General features: G+C 32.1%; 1 protein-coding gene and 1 long non-coding RNA gene across 2 annotated transcripts; one reads left to right on the top strand and one right to left on the bottom strand.

Moving 5' to 3' along the window:
• The first annotated feature begins 3,223 nt into the window (after nucleotides 1–3,223).
• LOC129888553 (uncharacterized) lies at nucleotides 3,224–4,286 on the top strand. Its single transcript, XR_008766680.1, has 2 exons — nucleotides 3,224–3,526; nucleotides 3,887–4,286. It is a non-coding gene; the product is annotated as an uncharacterized LOC129888553 (long non-coding RNA).
• A 2,540-nt stretch (nucleotides 4,287–6,826) lies between these two features.
• LOC129889930 (uncharacterized) lies at nucleotides 6,827–12,849 on the bottom strand. Its single transcript, XM_055965407.1, has 5 exons — nucleotides 12,457–12,849; nucleotides 11,516–11,594; nucleotides 8,264–8,332; nucleotides 7,233–7,397; nucleotides 6,827–7,146 (listed from the first exon to the last, which is right to left on the bottom strand). The coding sequence occupies exons 1-4, from the start codon at nucleotides 12,768–12,770 to the stop codon at nucleotides 7,305–7,307; spliced, it is 555 nt and encodes a 184-aa protein (XP_055821382.1). The 5' UTR covers nucleotides 12,771–12,849; the 3' UTR covers nucleotides 6,827–7,146; nucleotides 7,233–7,304.
• Nucleotides 12,850–18,915: the final 6,066 nt, after the last annotated feature.

Below are 18,915 nucleotides of genomic sequence, written 5' to 3'. Positions count from 1 at the left end.
GATAAGTAAGCAAAAATAATATTATCGCAAGAATATTTATATATATTAGTAAAAATACTATAGAAATGAAAGGGGGTGAGGAGTGGGGCCTCGGGGGTGGAATGATCAAGGGGTAGTTGGGTGGGTGGAAAGGATAATAAACATACAATATCACTTATAAAACTTTCTTTTCCTAATTTTATTAAGGAAGTTCTTTTTTCTTATTTTGAAGTGACTAACTTTTTTAAAGAAAAAATATTTTTCAAAATTTCTATCCAATAAAACATGAAAAATTTAAAAAAATATATATTTTCTTTCTGTATCAAACACACCCTTAGCATCAGAGTAATTTACTTCATGACTTGGCAATGACACAAAAGGTGATATCCTAGTTCGAATCCCTAAACAAAAGATATATTGAGTGAGATGGACAAGATCCCTTCACTGCAAATTCTTATATCAACAACAACAACAATAACAACAACTCAGTGAAATTCTATAACGTGGGATCTGGGGAGGGTAAAGTGTACACAAATCTTACTCCTACCAAGGTAGGACGGCTGGTTCCGAGAGACCCTCAGCTCAAAAGAAGCATAAAAAGAGGTCAGATAAGGCTAAAAAATTCAAAGCGTTATGTGAAAACAAATAACGAATAACGCAAATAATGAAAGCGACACAGATAAAATCGAGTAATCAAAGTACAAAAAGTAATAGAAAGATAATTGTAAACAATCCTCTGATTCTTCAAATAATAATCCTCTGATTCTTTAAATAATATGTAATATGTTGAACTTGAATTTGATTTAGAGTCAAGGGCTTTAATAGTTTGATCTTGAATCTTCGTCTTCAAATTTGGGTTTGAATTATTCGTCACGAACACTTGTATTGTTATGACGAATAATAAATGTGAACAAGTAACTTGATCTTAAACTTCTTGTTATTTTTTCTTCGATCTTGATCTTGAACTTGAACTTGAATTTGATTACTTGAACTTTGTAGCTTTGTAGAGAATTTGCGGTCTTTGATCCACGAGCTCTCTTCTTGCTTCTTGTTCTTGAAAAAAAACCTTCTGAGAATAATGAGAACCCCTATTTATAGTTGTAGGGCGTGGTATGAGGGTGCGATTTGATTGGTTGGTTTGAATTGACCGATCAGATTTCTTTGGTGAAGATCTTTAATTTGATTGGTCAGAACATGTCACATATACGCGTGACATTATTCTAGTGGCTCATTTAATTTGACTTAGTTTGCCACATAACTTTGACATGTGGCATGATTTTAGTGGCTTATTTAATTTGACTTGGAGTGCCGCCTAACTTTGGCGCATGACATAATTCTAGTGGCTTATTTAGTTTGACTTGGATCGCCACATAACTTTGGCACATGGCATAATTCTAGTGGCTTATTTAATTTGACTTGAATTGCCACATAACTTTGACACGTGGCATGAAAATGGGCCTCTAGGATGAGATTATATCGGGCTTAACAAAGTGGGGTCATCTTTATAGTCCAAATCAATGGATTTGAATTTTTAATTAAATCCACATTTATTGGACTTAAATAATTGACCCAATTTTATTAATCCAAAATATTTATTTGGACTAATATATCTTGAATTTAATATAAATTGAATCATTCTATAAATTTATATTTAATAAATTTTAAATGATTACAATAATAACAGAAGTCAGAGCACAAAAAATTATAGTGCACTAATGCGCCTACTAATACAGAAGAATAACGAGACTATGTACTAGCCTTCTACCCTAATATGGGACCTCCACACCCTCCTATCTAAGGTCATGTCCTCGGTAAGCTGTAACTGCGTCATGTCCTGTCTAATCACCTCTCCCCAATATTTCTTCGGCCTACCCCTACCTCTCTTGAAACTATCCATGGCCAACCTCTCACACCTCCGCACTGGGGCATCTGTGTCTCTTCTCTTCACATGCCCAAACCATCTCAGTCGCATTTCCCGCATCATGTCTTCCACCGAGGCCACTCCTACCTTGTCTCGAATAGCCTCATTTCTAATCATGTCGCTCCTGGTATGCCCACACATTCATCTCAACATTCTCATCTCGGCTACTTTCATCTTTTGAACGTGAGAGACCTTAACTAGCCAACACTCCGCCCCATATAACATAGCAGGTCTAACCACCACTTTGTAGAACTTGCCCTTAAGTTGTGGTGGCACCTTTTTGTCACATAGCACACCGAAAGCGAGCCTTTATTTCATCCGCCCTGTCCCAATACAATGTGTGACATCATCATCAATCTCCCGCTGCCTTATATCTAAATGTTCATTAACATAAGCAAAAGATATATCAAATGAGCTAATTTATTTACTCTTTAACTAAAGATCTCGAGTTCAAACGGTGAGAATAATTTTTTTTTAAGTAGTTAAGGAATATTTTTTCTTTAAATAGACCTTATACTATCTGAATAGTATACTATATGGCATCTTCCTATTAGGTTGGACCAAAACTAATGTGCATTCATAAGCATGGATATGTAGGTGAATAGTGAATAGTGAATAATTAAGTAATAGGAATAGAAGGTGAACATTGGTATATTTAGGTAACTTCTCAAGTAACCTGAAAAATGACAAATACTGAAATTTCTTTGAAGAGATATATTTTGTCCATAGGTACAAATATGACCTCTTCATAAATACATCACTATCAGATCAATTTGTACGAACATTAATTAATTTTATAATAAGTAGTTTTATATATCAAAACCTTGGTTTAATGCCCTGCTGAAATTTGAACTTTAACATTTTCATTTTCGCTGAAATTTAAATTTAAAATTAAAATTATTTAATATTACTTTATTGATCACTAATCCGCCTTTCAAGTTATTAATAAGGCAGAGAAACATATTCCTCTTCTAAGGCTTTTTCTTCATGGAAATAGATGGGTTTGCTGCTATTTGTAATCATGAGTACTCTAGTCATCATTACTATACTTGAAAAATTATAACCCCCCTCCCTCTTTTTTCTTTCTCATAATTAGTTGTTTGATTTGTCTCAAGTTTATACGATTTGTTTTTTTAAGATAGTTTTGAAAAAAAAAGATATATTATTATATTTACTAGTGATTTAACTTTTAAATATCTTATTTTATTTTTAATAAAATGATTTATCGTCACACAAATATTAATGACTTATTTTAATTATAAATATAATTTTTTTTATGTTCATTCAAATTAGATAGTATAAATTGGGATGATGAAATATATATATAAAAAAAAAGGCATGACACCAGATGGGAAATAATGCTTATTATCACACATATTGAAAACAACAATTCCACCTATTTATAGGATCTCACCACCCTTCATATTACGTCCACTCAAAATCTTCATAAACAAATTTCACCAGTATTCCTCTCTTCTTCTTCACAAGAAAAAAGAAAAACTTCAAAGTGAACAAAATGTGTATAAGTTCTACAGAATGGAGTAATTCATCACGTCCTCTTTATTTTTCTATGCAGAAAAAACAAAGACCAAAGATCTCTCGAGTTCAACTTCATAGGCTTGCAAGGTAAATACCAAAATAATATTCATGCTCTTTTGTTCTTCACTATATTTTATAGCTTAAATTATAAAACAAAGTGCACGTTTTCTTAATTAGTATTAGTAGTTAATTATATTATATCTCAAGCCTCTTTTGAACCTAATTCTTTTGGTCATCACCTTGAGATTTGAATATGAAATATCTTTTTTGTTTAGATACCATGTTAAAGTATGTATAATTGACTAACTCATCTAAAAACTTGCACAACTCGAAAGAGCATATTTTAAATTTATTTAATATAATTATACTATATGTCTCAACATCTTTAAAGTATTTTCATTTTGTTTCATCTTAGTTTAATTGGATTATATTTTTTTATTTCTGCAGGAGGAAAAGAAGTGAGGGAAAAGAAACTAAGGTGGATATGGAAATGAGAAACTTGAAGCTTTACATGGAAAATATGAGTATTTTAGAGGAAAATGAGAAATTGAGAAAGAAAGCAAGTCTCCTCCATCAAGAAAATATTGTTTTGATGTCTGAATTTCAAAAGAAATTTTCTAAGTTTGATAGAGTCTCTACCAAAGAGACCCCCCATCCACCCACTCCTAAATTGACAAAATAACTTTTTTTTTTTTTAATTATGAGAGAAAAGTGTGGATGAAAAATAATGTATTTAATTTTGTATGTGTACATGTCTTATTCAAGCTACAATATCTGCTACTTGTTCTTCATAAATTACTTTCATTTTACATTGTTATAAGGGCTAATTTGGTCCTTTATCGGTAAATTTTGATTTTAATCCTTGTCTTATCTGACTAAGCATATTTAACATGTAATTAATTAAAATATGCACTTTCATTTTCCTTGCTTATGAATATTCATAAATTTACTATAATTATTAACTTTTCGATGATCATTTAATTATTGTGATGTTATATCAAGTTTATAGTGTTACTCCATATTTTACTGTAATATAGTTTTAAAAATAATTCAAATATAATATATTGGAGGTAAAAGATTTCATGTTCATGGCTCAATCACAATGTGGTATCATGAAAGAAATGCTTCTGTCTGATTCTTAATTGCTTGTTCTTCTTGATTTGAATGTACTTTCTAGGACTGTTTCCATGGAAAAAGCAACTGTTCTTTTTAGTACATCAAGTCCATAAAGCAGCAGATGAATATCATGTGAAACTTCTAAAATAAAATCTAGTTTGATGACACTAAATCTGACAAACTTTATACTAGCATGTGTGTTTGGTCCTTTAGATGCTAAAAAAAGAAGAATTAGGACAAACTTTTACATCTCAAATGTTTTTGGGAATGAGCTCGTAAGTAATAAAGATGAGGAAAAGTAACCCCAAAAAAATAAAAATGAAGTGTTGGTAGGTGTAAGTGCTACGAGATGAGAAACGTTCGATCTTGTACTAAAAGGAAAAATTAAAATAATTTTAGATTTACATACAAATTAAAAACAATTTAAATGATATTGTTACGACTCAAGTTCATGGTACTGTCCACTTTAAATCTACCCCGCACCAATTGTCTTTCGGACCAAAAATAAGCACATCATATGAATTTATATTGTACCTTATATAAAACTCTTTAATTTTCTTCTTTTATTCGAATTCGCTTAAAGTATCATATACACCTCATCTTTATAGCTTGTCAACATAAGAGTTTGCCTAACCTGACCTTTATCGGGGACATCATAAATAACTAGTTTGGATGCTAATTTACTCATTTGAGTATACATAAAAAGATGGGGAAGAAATGCTCTAACAAGTAAAGTAATTAACAGTAAAAATAGTAGATTAGTCTTAGTTTAGACCTCATAAATGTACTTTAGGATAATGTATTATTGCATAATTCTAAACAAAAACAACCTTTTTCTTTTTCCAAAAAGAAGAAGAAGTTGTGTGAAGCTTCTTTACACGTGAAGGTAACTAAATCATAAGGAAAAAAAAAAAACACTTTCTCAAAAGTCAGGGCTGTTGGCTCGAGATTGTCTGTTTCTCTGTGGAATCATTAGGTTTATTTAATTTAATTAATCCTTCATTTACTTCAAAACTCCGCTTTTATGGAAGATATCAAAAAGAATAATTCATCAAATTCAAATTACAAAGATAAATATTCACATTTGCAATAAAAGTAAAAACTCGGACTGGGTAGCTTTTTTCTTTTTAGGTAATGTAGAGGAGGGTGTTCTTGATAGATCTTTTAATTTCACTTGCGTGAACTCGCTCACATTGTCGGTTTCAAACCCAAATAAAGGAGGAGGGTTGTGGTAGGGGAAAGCCTCCGTACATATAGACCCCACTTGTGGGATTACACTGAGTTTTTTGTTATTGTTTGGTTCTTGATGGATCTTTATCTACTGACTTTTCCTCTGTAAAGCATGAAGAGCAAAAAGAAGGAAAAGACCGTTTATAGAAAATGATTTTAAGTTACATATATCAAAAGGTAGGGTTAAGCTAAAATTTTGCTCATGAGCGTAATAGTATACGTCTGTGTGGCTGTGAGATCGAACATATGTTACAGTTGCCATACTAATCCGAGTGTAATTTAACAGATTATAACATGTTGCTTACCATATAAATGCACCTGACTGTATAAATATTTCTTACACTATTAGTAGGCAAAACTTTAACTCTATAGAGGTAACACTGGCCTCTAAAAAGTTATGTACAAGGTCAACAAAATGGACTGTGAAATCATAATACCATTTGAAATTACTCAATTAACTTTGGGCCTCAAGGTATTATTAAAGGTAGAGCACATCCCTATGCATTGACCAAAACTTGTGCTTAGGATTCTCTCTTACATAAAAGGTTTCTATATTAAAAAAAAATTAAGACCAGTTGACTCCACAACATAGGGACACATATATTATGAATTTGTAAATTAGTAGGCGACAACAACTACACCTCAGTCCCAAATAAGCTGGGATCCGCTATATGAATCCTAACTTCTCCCATTAAGCCCAACTTATATCACCATCAAACAAAATAATTTGTAAATTGGTAGGGCAACATGCATCCCCAAAGTTGATCTTGACAAATATTCACAAAAGTTAGCTTCAGTTTGTCTTTTATATTTCTGCAGTTTTACATGCGAAGTGCCATGCAAAATGGGATAGATACAGAGGGATTCATACAACCAAACCCTACTAAATTGAGATTGAGGTATAGGTGATTAATTGATTGATAGTCTTTCAATGCCATACGATCTAGGATCAAGACAAATGACAATCACTATGTTGTTATATTCATACAACCAAACTTCAGGCAGCTAGCAGTTTGCCATATATCAGCAACAGAGCAATGATTAAGAAACTAGTCAAGTAGATTATTAGACAAATAATACAGTACACAAACAAGAAGAGTGTTAAAGATTCCAGATATGATATTTGACAACAACAGTTCCTAGAAAGTCAATAATTGCCATCGTAAGATGTCTAAAAGGAGTTGTTTAAATATGTACATCAATGCAACTGGAAAAGCTAAAGTCAAGGCTTGATCCACACTGGTTTTCTTGCTAAAAGCTTTTTACTTCCTACCATGGAATGGACACTTCATCTCATTCTACATACTTTATGTCAACTATGTACGATATATTACAGTGTTTGACATATAATGTTTCTTCTTCTGCAAAATCAATTAGCATTTTCAATGAATAAAGTTTCTGTTTAATGCAAACATGAGAAGAGACGGCAAGAAATCAAATGAAATACCATGTAGATAAGGAAACTGAGTGAGTGATGAAATTTGAGGAAGTAAACCAAACTCAATGATCAATAATTCCTTTATTGCTCCTGTGATCTGTATATACGGAATGCAGCGATGCACATTGTGGCATTACCAAGAACTGTCAAAGCTGCTTGTAGAGCCACTAATACCTGAAACTCATGCATCAAATGCATGTCATTTAAAATCATAAAACAAGATAAGAATTGTCTAATAAGAGTACTGGGAATTGGGAAATCCTTCAAATGGGAAAAATGAATATAAACAAGGACAAACCGCATGTGTATTGCCTTATGGTTTTAACGATCAGCTCTTGTAAATATATTGAAGTCGGTTAAATTATGAAAAGAAGAATTGTATTCTACTATTTCCATCAAATGTGTGAAAGTGGGAAGGCGAAATCAACAAAGTCTTTGAAGCATTAAGCCGTTGCTTCCACTGTTTTTTTTCCCCAAACAATTATTCAGATTAGTTGGTGGTTAGTTTTCAAGTTTATCGCAACCCTTCGTATTACATCAATTGTCACAGGTGTGTGTAACCAATAGTCTAAATTCAGGTTCACTTAAAAAATGTCTCTATATGAGGACAGATATCCCTCCACCCCCCACCCCCCCCCCCCCCCACCCCAAAAAAAATAAAATCATAGATGTGTAAAGGCTAAAGCAAGCAAATAGAAACGGAGAGCTGGCAAGTAGTTTCATTTTTTTTTTATTTTATGACAGAGAAACCGCATCCTTCGAAACTCGGGGCTCATAGGTCCGCCCCTCTATCCTTCTCCACTTAAATATGAGGCTTAGTCCTGTGACATAAGTCACAAGGCCCTCAACCTTTGTCACTTGACTAAGCCCGGGGGGGGGGGGGGGGGAGGGGGGCGTAGTAGTTATGAGGTTATCATTGAATTTCTTGAAAGTTTTAGTAGTTGATCATATATGAGTTTTTACTTTTTTTTCACCTCATAATATTCATCTCATATGGTAGAAATTCCTACTTTAGAGGAAATATAAGAATTGTTACTTACCTCAAGGGACTCGGAGTTGTAAAAGAAATGCCATGTGCAGGCACAAAACGCTCCACCTAACAGAGGCACCTAGACCAAAAAGTGGTACACACAAGCTGCTAAAGAACCAATAAGATGGTACAAAAAGGAAGATAATATATGCTCGAGAAGAACACACAGGGAAAACGAAGAGAAACCCGTACCAATAAATGTGGTTACCTTTTAACCAACACTCTGGAACCTCCAGAGCCTAGATCTCATTTCATTTCTCCCAAATGAGGAAACGGATAAAAGTGTTGAATCATTTCTCCCAAAAGAGGAAACGGATAAAAGTGTTGAATCATCTGACCACCTCATCTAAACTCTAAAAGCTTAAACTATTAAACTGTTAGGTAATTGACAAAGGGTATATGAGATGTATTGGTTTTAGAGCACTTTCCCATTACTTAAACAATAGCAGTCACATGTAAATTATGACGATTAAGGAAGTTCACCGTAAAGGAGCCCAGCTTCTTTTTGCTCACTGACGTTTCCAGCATCCACTGGATGCAAACTTAATGAAACTTCTACTTTTTATCTGATAAAAAAAAATCAGTTATGACAATTGATTCCTTTAAAATTTAGAGTACAAACACGGAGCTGTTGGAAGCACTGGGAGGATCATCAGTAATTATCAATTCCCATCACACAGTGTACTTTGGAAGTTAAAATAAGTCATCCATCCTTTGTGCATTAAACTGCTTTATAGGTATGTTTCTATTCTTTTATTCAATTTTTTATTAGATACATGGGAATGTAAGTTTCAAGAGTTTTCATATAATTGACACCTTTTCATGACATATAACATGATTGACTGCGAGACTACCTCACTAAACAACTACGAGGACTTCATTTTTTAACAATTGGTCTGTGCTGCATTGGTTGCCTAATTACTTTAAAGAAAACTCTAAATTTTTCTAAAGAAACTGACATGCATCAAGACACAGTCTGGGGTTCCATGTAACCACCTCCCATGCTTAGAAATATCTTTAACTTCCAATGTACTCTGTATATGTTCATAACCTATTATCCCAGTTGCTTTCAACATCGATTAAGATGACGGTTCCAAGAAATCATAAAAAGAAAGAATGAAAAGGCTAACTTTGATTCCTCAAAAGTTGTTCCTACTTGACAAATGTCATGTTAAACGGTATGGTTAAGCAAGTTTGAGAAAGTAGTTCTTAATGAAAAGGATAGAAGTTTGTGGAAAGAGAAGCTTACTTTCCTTCTTTCACTAGAGCATGACCTAGCAAGCACATTTAGCCTCTAACTTAGAAGCAGAAAGAGAAGCTTAATTTCCTGTTTTTGCCAGAGAATGATCGAGCACATTCTTTTTTTTTTTTTGATAAGGTAACATAAGTATGATCGAGCACATTTAACCTTTAATTTAGGACGGGAATCTGGCAGCCCAATCCAGTTTGAGAGTCTACCAAGTAGTTGAGATGCAAACATTTAATATAACCTGATTTCTCAGTTCAAAACATACTAGTCATGCTGAGACAAATATATTGATCATCAAAAGACAGAAAATATGTGATAAACCTTCTCATTGCAACAACTTCACTATAGAAGAGCTTTTATTTCCACAAGCTCAATTAGTTGGTCAAACAGTGCATCAATGGCCTTGCCTAGCCCCTTTAATTATGTTAAAATCTATAGGGCAATAGTAACAGTTATGGTGTTTTGACAAACATACAAGAAGTTTCAGTAAGTAAAAAATGGCAGCCCGGTGCACTAAGCTCCCGCTATGCACAGGGTCCGGTGAAGGGCCGGACCACAAGAAGTTTCAGTAAGTATGGAGCAAAAAGAGTGAGCATCTCAAAAGCCACCCCTTCCTATGACTCTTTCTTCAACTCAATGAACCCCAAATCCTTCCCATTTTCCTCAAAGACCTACCTCTCTTAACCAACATATCTCTGCTCCCACAGACTTTCTTTAGACCCAACAACTACATTGTACTGATATACGTCTCCACTTGACTTTTAGGAAACAACATCTGCATAATGCTGAGATAGATATGTATCATTTTATTGATTGTGGGATTTTAGAGTGAAGTGCTTTTGGTGTCAACAACAGCCTAACATAGAAACGGCTAATGGACAAGGCATTCAGATTAAATTATAAGACTTGAGAGATGGAAGGGACGAATGCATATATATGCAGCTGGTAAAAGTTCCCTTTCCCATACATATACCTCCTCCGGTTCATATTATTGTTTTCACAATGTTCAGATTTGCTGATGCATATTATAGATTGAAACAGGTTCCTTTTTACTATCCTAGTGTTGCTTGCTAACGAAATAAAAAAAATGACTGAACAGTGTTCCACCTGTTACAGAAAGAACAAACTGGAGGAGGCCAATTAAGAGAAAGAGGTCAAACATCAAGAAGAAGCGCCAAGTATCCACAGAGGATTGTGGAAGAATTACGGATGCTCCATGGGTAATATCATAATCAACTAAACTTCTCCCTACCACTTCCCAAGACATATCTAAAGGTATTTGAATTACAATATGAAAGCTCAGTTATTGTTGAAAGTTCTTGAATATGTTGTGCCTCTAGGTTTTCCGGTTCCATCTCAAAAACAAATGATAAGGGAAGGGTTGAAGTTTTAACGGCTAACTGAGTCAACCTGAACAGCCATTTCCATCAGAGACATAAGAGGAAGAACAAGCTTGGAGGCTAACTTTTACTGGAATTACATCTCATGCAATGCATGTACTTGATACTTGTTTTCAACTCATCCAATCGTTATCACAGGAAAGTACACAAGGCCTCATATCTAACCTGCCATTTCATTCTACACTCCGGATAAAGATGATCCAATATAACAAACATGATCTGTTACCCACCATCTGTTATATGTCTTTACAAATTATAGTTCTGTGTATATTGAGACAAACACATGAAGATCAACGCATACATGTATGCCATTGACAATTATAACAATAACTCACAAATAGTATTTTTTTACAGTAACCACATCTAGGGGGAGAAATAAGCAACATAAATTGGAGAAAAGCCAGAAATTTTGCTGGTGAGAGTTGAACCTATGACTCTATTGGTTACAACACTTTGGTCTAACTTTTGAGGTGCCCTCATTGGCCTATTAATTGTAAATTCGCAACATTTCAGAGCATAAAGCACAAAGTTTAACCAAAAATTAAGACTTTATGCATGTTAATGAATCAGTGTGCACCAAATTAGAAAAACTCTAAAAAATAACATTACTCACCATGCCCCAAGAGAGTCCCTTCCAAGAAGCATTTCCAGATTTCTCACCATATTGCCAAACCAGAGCCATTGCAGTAACCCTTATAAACAAAGGATTAGTGAGTCATTTCATTAAGAAAAAAATCATACCCTCTGGTCATAATTTATTTGGCACTCTTTTTCTTTTCTATCCATTCTAAGGGTGTACCTGGTAGGGAAGAGAAAACATTTTTCAATTTTTCCATGTATGATTGGTCAAAATTTTAGGAAAATATTTTCTCTAAGAAAATAAGTTTAGCATTCCACACTAATTGTCTCCTCCCCACCCTCCGACCTCCAAACACCCCTCACCCCACCCCTCAGCCCCCTCTCCATAGCTATCAACTCACCACCCCACACCACTTACCCCACCCCCATAGTGTTTGGTTGTTTTCCTAGATTATATAAACGACAACAACAAACCCAGTGCAACCTCACAAGTGGGGCTTGTGGAGGCCTAGAGAGGTTGTTTCTGATAGCCGGCGCTCAAAGAAAAGTTTTTGAAGCAGGATTGCAAGAAAAATATAACAACAAAAATAGCAAGATACAAAACAAATGAAGCAACGAATAGTAATACACTTTGAAAAATAAGACACTACGCAACTACTAAATAATGCTACTAACAAGGAGAAAAGGAGGTTATCCTCCTACCTCTCCCACAAAAGGTTCAACAACATCCGGCTACTTACTAGCGTTCCTCCTTAATTCTCCTGCTCCAAACCTTTCTAAATTATGTATAAAAAAAATATTTATCTAATATTTTCTGCTTATATAAGTAATAAAACCAATTTGTATTCTAGATAAGTTTTTCTGTGTAAACGTTTTCCTTCATACCAAACACCCAAAAGTTGCAATCTTTCTACTACTCGTGCTAAATAAATTGAAAAAGGAAGTAGAAACAATGGTGTATTGCAGAGTAAATACCATTCAACAACGCTGGAAACATGAATAGCCCAAGTGGGTAAAGAGAGAGCATTAGAGGGTTCATTGAATTGGAAAGAAGAACCCATTATAGCTATTTCTGAAGCAGACGCTGTTTCAGTTCCCACCATTAATGTGGTCAAAGCAATTCCAGTGACCCCCAAAATTGTAGCTGCATTTTTCAAGTTCTGAGATGAGCAGCTTTCAATGGGTGATGAAAATTGGGATCTTCTCTTTGCAGAGAGGAGAAATTGGGTTCGGTTTGTTTGGGGGAAAAGGGGCAGTTTTGGGATAGAGATTAGTGTAGGAACTGCCATAGCTGGTTGTTGGAGTTACAGGTGAAGGAGAGCTGAAGATGGTATAGATAAGTCATAAATCAAGAAATTATTTGTAATTGTGAATTTATTTAATAGTGTTATTATCTTGAAGTGAAACATTTAAGTATTTTGTAATTGTTAGTAAAATTCAATTCTAGACAATTTTTAATTTTTGCAAACATAATTTTATGAAAGTGAGGAATTGATGTTTGAATGATGAGAAAATAGCAAAAATAATCTCTTATATTTGTGGTATTTCAAGTACTCCATTAATAGATCTGTTTGGCCATGCGATATGAAATCATGACATGAAATTATGAGATGAAGTTGAAATTTTGTTTGGACATGTAATTTGAATTTTTTATGTTGTATATTTTCTCATTAACATAAAAAATCCATAAGTTATATATAACTATTAAAATTGTCTCAATTCTTTATTCAATCTTACCAAATAAACAAAAATTTATAAAATCGCATAATATGCTATCAGAAAACTATTCTTAAAAAAATACAGCTTTTATTGATCAAATCTTAATTAATTCAACAATAAATAGAATTAAACATAAGTTGTAGTGTACTAGTCTTTACTATAATCCTCCCACATAGTACAAACAATCTCCTCATGTTGAACTTATATTTTTCGATCATATGATTGAGAAGACGAACCAACATTGCTACTTTGAGCCATTTGTTGGTCAATATCATCAGTAACTACATCTTCATGTTTATGGGCCGTAAATATTTCATCACTCCTTTGAAATTATCGCAAGAAATTATGTAACACTGCACAAGCTATGACAATTGTCACTTGTGTGTCAATATCATAATGGTTCATGCCTTGTATCAGTATTCTGAATCTATTTTTCCAAGCTTCAAAAGTTTGCTCAATCACATTGCGCGGAGATTAATGCCTATAGTTAAACAATTCATTGGCGTTCTAAGGCTCTCTGTCACTTCCTCGGTAATCTTGCAAATGATGGCGTACTCCTTCGTATGGAGCTAAAAATTCTTTCGTGTTTCAAAAATCAGCATGAACAACATAATATTTATCTACCAACAAATAAGATAGCATTGTGTAAACAAATAATACTTATTCTAAGTGATGAGTTTTCTAAATGATTGAAATTAGTAAGGATGTAATTTAAAGTTACCATGTGATGGAAATGGAAATTGTGACGTTGGCTCAACAAGTGCATTCTCAAACACTTTACTATCACGTGCAATACCTTCTCAACCAGCAGCAATGAAGGTAAATCGCATATCAAAATCACAAGCACATAAGACATTTTGTGATGTTCTTGCTTTGCGATTACGATATTCTTGTTGCAGTACTTTAGGAACCTTCCCTTCTATATATGTTTCATCAATCGCACCAACACAATCCTAACAAATAAAGAATACATCAAATTATTTTTTATTAAACATTGATTTGAATGAAGTAGTAAAAAATTTGATTGGTAAATAAATTTGATAAAAAATAATAAATTTGGTGAATTAAATGGTAAAATAGGAATTAATATTTTTTTTACATATGAAACAAATGATAAGTAGATATAAATGTAGGGTAGTTTTTATAAAATATAAAATTGTGCGTCAATTTTTGTATTTGAAAATTCCCAAATCATGATTTTTTAAGAATTTGGAATTTCATCACATGATATGAAATCATGAGATGAAATCAGTGTGAAATCGTATGTTCAAACGCTGATTTCATCTCATGATTTTATATCGCATGTCCAAACGCCTACTTAGTAAGCTTAAGTTTTTAGATTTAACGTGGATTGTGAAGGGAAAAATGTACGTATATAACTAAGGACTGATTTATTTTCATTAAGATTTAAATGTCTGAATCTTAATGCACATTTGAATGATTAAGATATTGTCTCTAGATCTGAATGCTGAATGATTAAAACTGTTTGTTTTTCAACATTTGAATATACATAATCTATTTATATATATATAATGAGTATACAATTTAAATAAAAATTGATTAAATATTAAAAAGAATTAATAAAATAAAATCATTATTTAATTTTAAAGAGAAACACTTATACTTGCTAGTGATGATGGAGATAGTTTGTAGTGGTGGTGGTGATGGTAATAGTTGTTGTTAGTGACTAGTAATAATGATGGTGATAGTTGTAATGGTAGAGGTAGTTAGTATAGTGGTGACTATCATAATGGTGGCAATAATTGGTTGATATAAATAATTGACGATATTGATCGTGGTAGCTGAAGAATGTGTGGTAATTAGTGATGTGTTTGCGATAGTTGGCAGCGGTGCTAGTTATAATGATGGAGGTGGTTTGTAGTAGAAATTGGCCACAGTGATGGTAGTGACGGATAGTAATAGTGGAGGAGGCGATGGTGATTGAAGAGTGTATGATGATAGTTGGCAGCGTTGCTATTTGTGATGGCGGAGTTTGTTAGTAGTAGGAATTGATTATAGTGGTGATAATGGTTGATAGTGGTGATGGAGATGGCAAGTGTGGTAACAACTAATAGTAGTAGTTATCAAATGTGGTGGTTGTGATGACATAGGTGATTTGTGATAGACGACAGTAATGATGGTTGACAATGATGGTGGTGATGGCAGAGGTGGTTATTAGTGGTGGTTGGTGATTGTGGATAGAATAATGGTGAATATCATCTACATAAGTTTACCTCTTAATGATATTAAAACTTTGTTCTAAATCTTAATGATTAAGACTTATTTAGACTTATTAAGTGCTTAAAATCTAAATAAAAATAAATGCACTTAATAATTTAATGTATAAACATTTAAATTCAGATATCATTAAGTGCAAACAAATGAGGCCTAAAGTATCAGAAAAAGTGTTGTCAAATATAAAAATTATAACGACAAAAAGAATACTAGACATAATAAAAATGAATTTAAATATTTGAAAGTGCTTACCAAATTTTTTTGACCTACTTTTGCACCCAAAAAAAGGTCTTTTTTTTAAAAAATAACTTCAAGTTCAATTATTCACACTTATATTTTCTTTTATAAAAGTAGCTAAAAAAAATTCCAAAGTAGAGTTGGGGTCGTTTGGATCGTGGATTAAGTTATTTTAGAATTATAGTCTTGAAAATATAATTTTTGAATTAATTTATCCCACCTAAAAGGCGGAATAAAATAATACTTAAATTGGAGTAAAATAAGTTATTTAGAGTAAATAAATAAATTTATACTTTTAATCAAATAAAATATAAATTCAATCTCAAATTTTATCACGTTATATTTGACTGACCTTATCTCATGAACCAAGCTACTTAAAAATCTATTGATCCAAGACTTTTAATATCAAGTCTTCTCATGTTTCCTTGAGTTGATTTGCCAAGAAAGAGGGAGAAAAGCAAATACAAATATAAATAGACAACTCCTTTTGTTGTCATTTATTCTCTTTTTTACACAATAATAATTTAAAGTGTCTGTTATTGATAGATTATTCTCTTCCAAACATATTTTTTCCTTTCCATAATTGTCACCAATAATTCATCCAGCCTTTTTATGTCAAATATCAATAAGTTGACCAATAAGTATAATAATTCATTCATCTTTAATTGTACTCCTTATTTTTCATCTTATATGTATTAGTTTGATCGAGCCAATAACTTTTAAAAATAAATAAAAATTAAATCTTATAATTTTGAATTAAAATGCTATTTGAGTCTTATCTTAAACAACTAACTTAAGTATTAGATTGTAAACCTTATTAAATATCATGTCTTTCTTTTTATAATAAACTAAAACAACAACAACAAATAAATCTTAATAGATTAAGTACTTAACCTCCATGATCAATTTTGTAAGATCGCTAATTCAAAGGTTTAATCTATTCTAAAGTTATTGAAAAATTATTTATTTGAACGATTTCTTTTTTATTAAGAATTTTGATTATCCTGCTATTTTCAATTATTACGACTGATGATATATGAGAAAAGACGAAGATATACATCAAAAAATCAAAAGAAAAGAGCAAAGATATTTGATTTAAGGCAAAACATGTTATTAATTTAAGCACAAATCTATTGGATGAAGGTAATTTTCTTATCCTCAAATTTAAACGAAAATCCTTCAACTTCGTTTATGTCTTTAAAATACAATACAATACAATAATAAAAAAAAAAGAAGCAAGTAAGACAGAATTCATTCGATACTTTATTAGGATTAATTAATGTATATTACAATCTTATTAAATTGCTTAATCATTCCTCACATGTTTAAGCTATATGCTTTTCTGTCTCTCTGGCCCACCAAATTCAACTCTTCCATACGTGTCAATCTCTCATTCGATCTTATAAGATATAAACACAATTTCCAGTAAACTTCACGCAAATCCAATCAAAACTCTTTCACTTTTCTGCTGTATTCCAAAATAGGAAACTGCGCAAGCCAATGGATGTAATACAATAGATAAAATTTATTTTTCTTAATTAAAGATCTTAATTTAAATTCTGAATATAAAAAATTATTAGTATAAAATGCCTTTTCCGAGCGGGTCTTACTCATACCAATCTAAATAAGTCATTTTCAACATAAATATCAAATAACGATAAAAAAACATAAAAAATAAAATAAAATAAGAGAGAAATTCCAGTCGTAGCGGTGACGTCACGACAAAAAGAAAAAAAACAGAAGTGATTTACCTTTTAAGAAAGCCCGATGGGTCCACCTCGGGGCCCACTACAATAAAGCCCAAACCCAAACTTCCCGTTAACCACACTTGTAACCTCACTGTCACGCATAAACGATCGACATTATGCCACGTGTCCTATATCGCAGACTACGCGGCATTACGTTACCTCATACGTGTCGTATCGGTATATTATACGACGTCGTAATGAAGTGTGGCTTAAAGCAAGTGATTATAAGGGAACATTTTTAGGATTATACGAATATATTATATTAACAAGTTGGTGGGGTCTACCATCAAATGATATTTTTTTGAGTAAAAAAAAGGAGTACCAAACTAGCGGTAGTCAAAAGAAGTAAATCAAATGACAGTCTTGTCCCTTTCACGAGTTCATGTGAAATGCCTCATAGTAGTAAATATAATACAGTAACAATTACGAGGAAAGTGAAGTCCAATTCAGACAAATAACATGAGGAATTTATTACGTGAGTAAATTCCAATCTAAGTACTACATTTTTGTTGAGATTTTCTTTGTAATTACTAGTAAAATTAGATAAAAATCTATTGTACTAGATTTGTCTATTTATGCTATTGTAATATATCAATCTCATTATTTGAAATGACTCAATCGATTTAAATAGAGAATAGTCACTCATACGGATGACTTGGAGTCGATCCTCCTCAATGCTTTCTAAGATGAACCTTTCACATAGGGCTTGCCTAATCTGGTTTACATCCTATGTGTGATTTGCTGGCTATCGCACAGTTAGGAATTTATCGAGTGCGCACAAATTGCTCACTCAAAAGGGAGAGACTGTGGTAGAAATTATAGTGATTGCAGATTATCTTGAGCTTTTAGATAAAATAAGAAAAAATTACTTAAAAGAGTATTTTTTAATAAATAATTATTGATTTTAATGATATTTTTATATTTATTATTATACATAACAATATTATGATAAATCTGTATTATTTATTAAAAGTGAATTATGAATGTAATATAAATGTATTATAAGTGTTCCAAAAATATATTATGTTTGCTTAATAAAAAATCAACATAATGTATTATAATTGTATTAAAGTGTGTGACAAATGTATTACCTATCAATAAAATTTGTATTATAGGTGTTTTATAAATTGTTTTTTTGTAACATGTATTAGAACTTTATTATAACTGTTCAGTAAAAATAAAAATATTATTGCTATAAATGATAAATATTTTTCTAATATAATATATCTATGTAAGTTTCCCATAAAATAATATATCAGCCTCCATCAAAATAAGCTTATTTTAGATTTTATTAGTAGAATTATATTGAATATAAATTATTATTGTGATAAATATTTGAAAATATTCACATAAATTTTTTCAAATTTAAAGCAAGAAATATCTAAATAAAAATACGTTATTATGTATTCATGCTGCTCAATTAAAATAGATCACAATTAATGCATCTAATATAAAGTTACTAATAAATTCAAGAAATCGCCCAATTTTGACGATT

The sequence above is a fragment of the Solanum dulcamara genome, chromosome 5 (assembly GCF_947179165.1).
Source record: "Solanum dulcamara chromosome 5, daSolDulc1.2, whole genome shotgun sequence".
Lineage (NCBI taxonomy): Eukaryota > Viridiplantae > Streptophyta > Magnoliopsida > Solanales > Solanaceae > Solanum > Solanum dulcamara.
This window is presented reverse-complemented; position numbering and strand designations above follow the sequence as displayed.

What these genes read in the sequence shown, in the direction of transcription:
- LOC129889930 (XM_055965407.1), bottom strand. Translation starts at nt 12,770, where the DNA reads ATGGCAGTTCCTACACTAATCTCTATCCCAAAACTGCCCCTTTTCCCC. An exon ending in GTTTCCAGCGTTGTTGAATG is followed by an intron (nt 11,595 to 12,456) that starts GTATTTACTCTG and finishes TTTGTTTATAAG; the next exon opens with GGTTACTGCAATGGCTCTGG. An exon ending in AGGGACTCTCTTGGGGCATG is followed by an intron (nt 8,333 to 11,515) that starts GTGAGTAATGTT and finishes TTTTTGGTCTAG; the next exon opens with GTGCCTCTGTTAGGTGGAGC.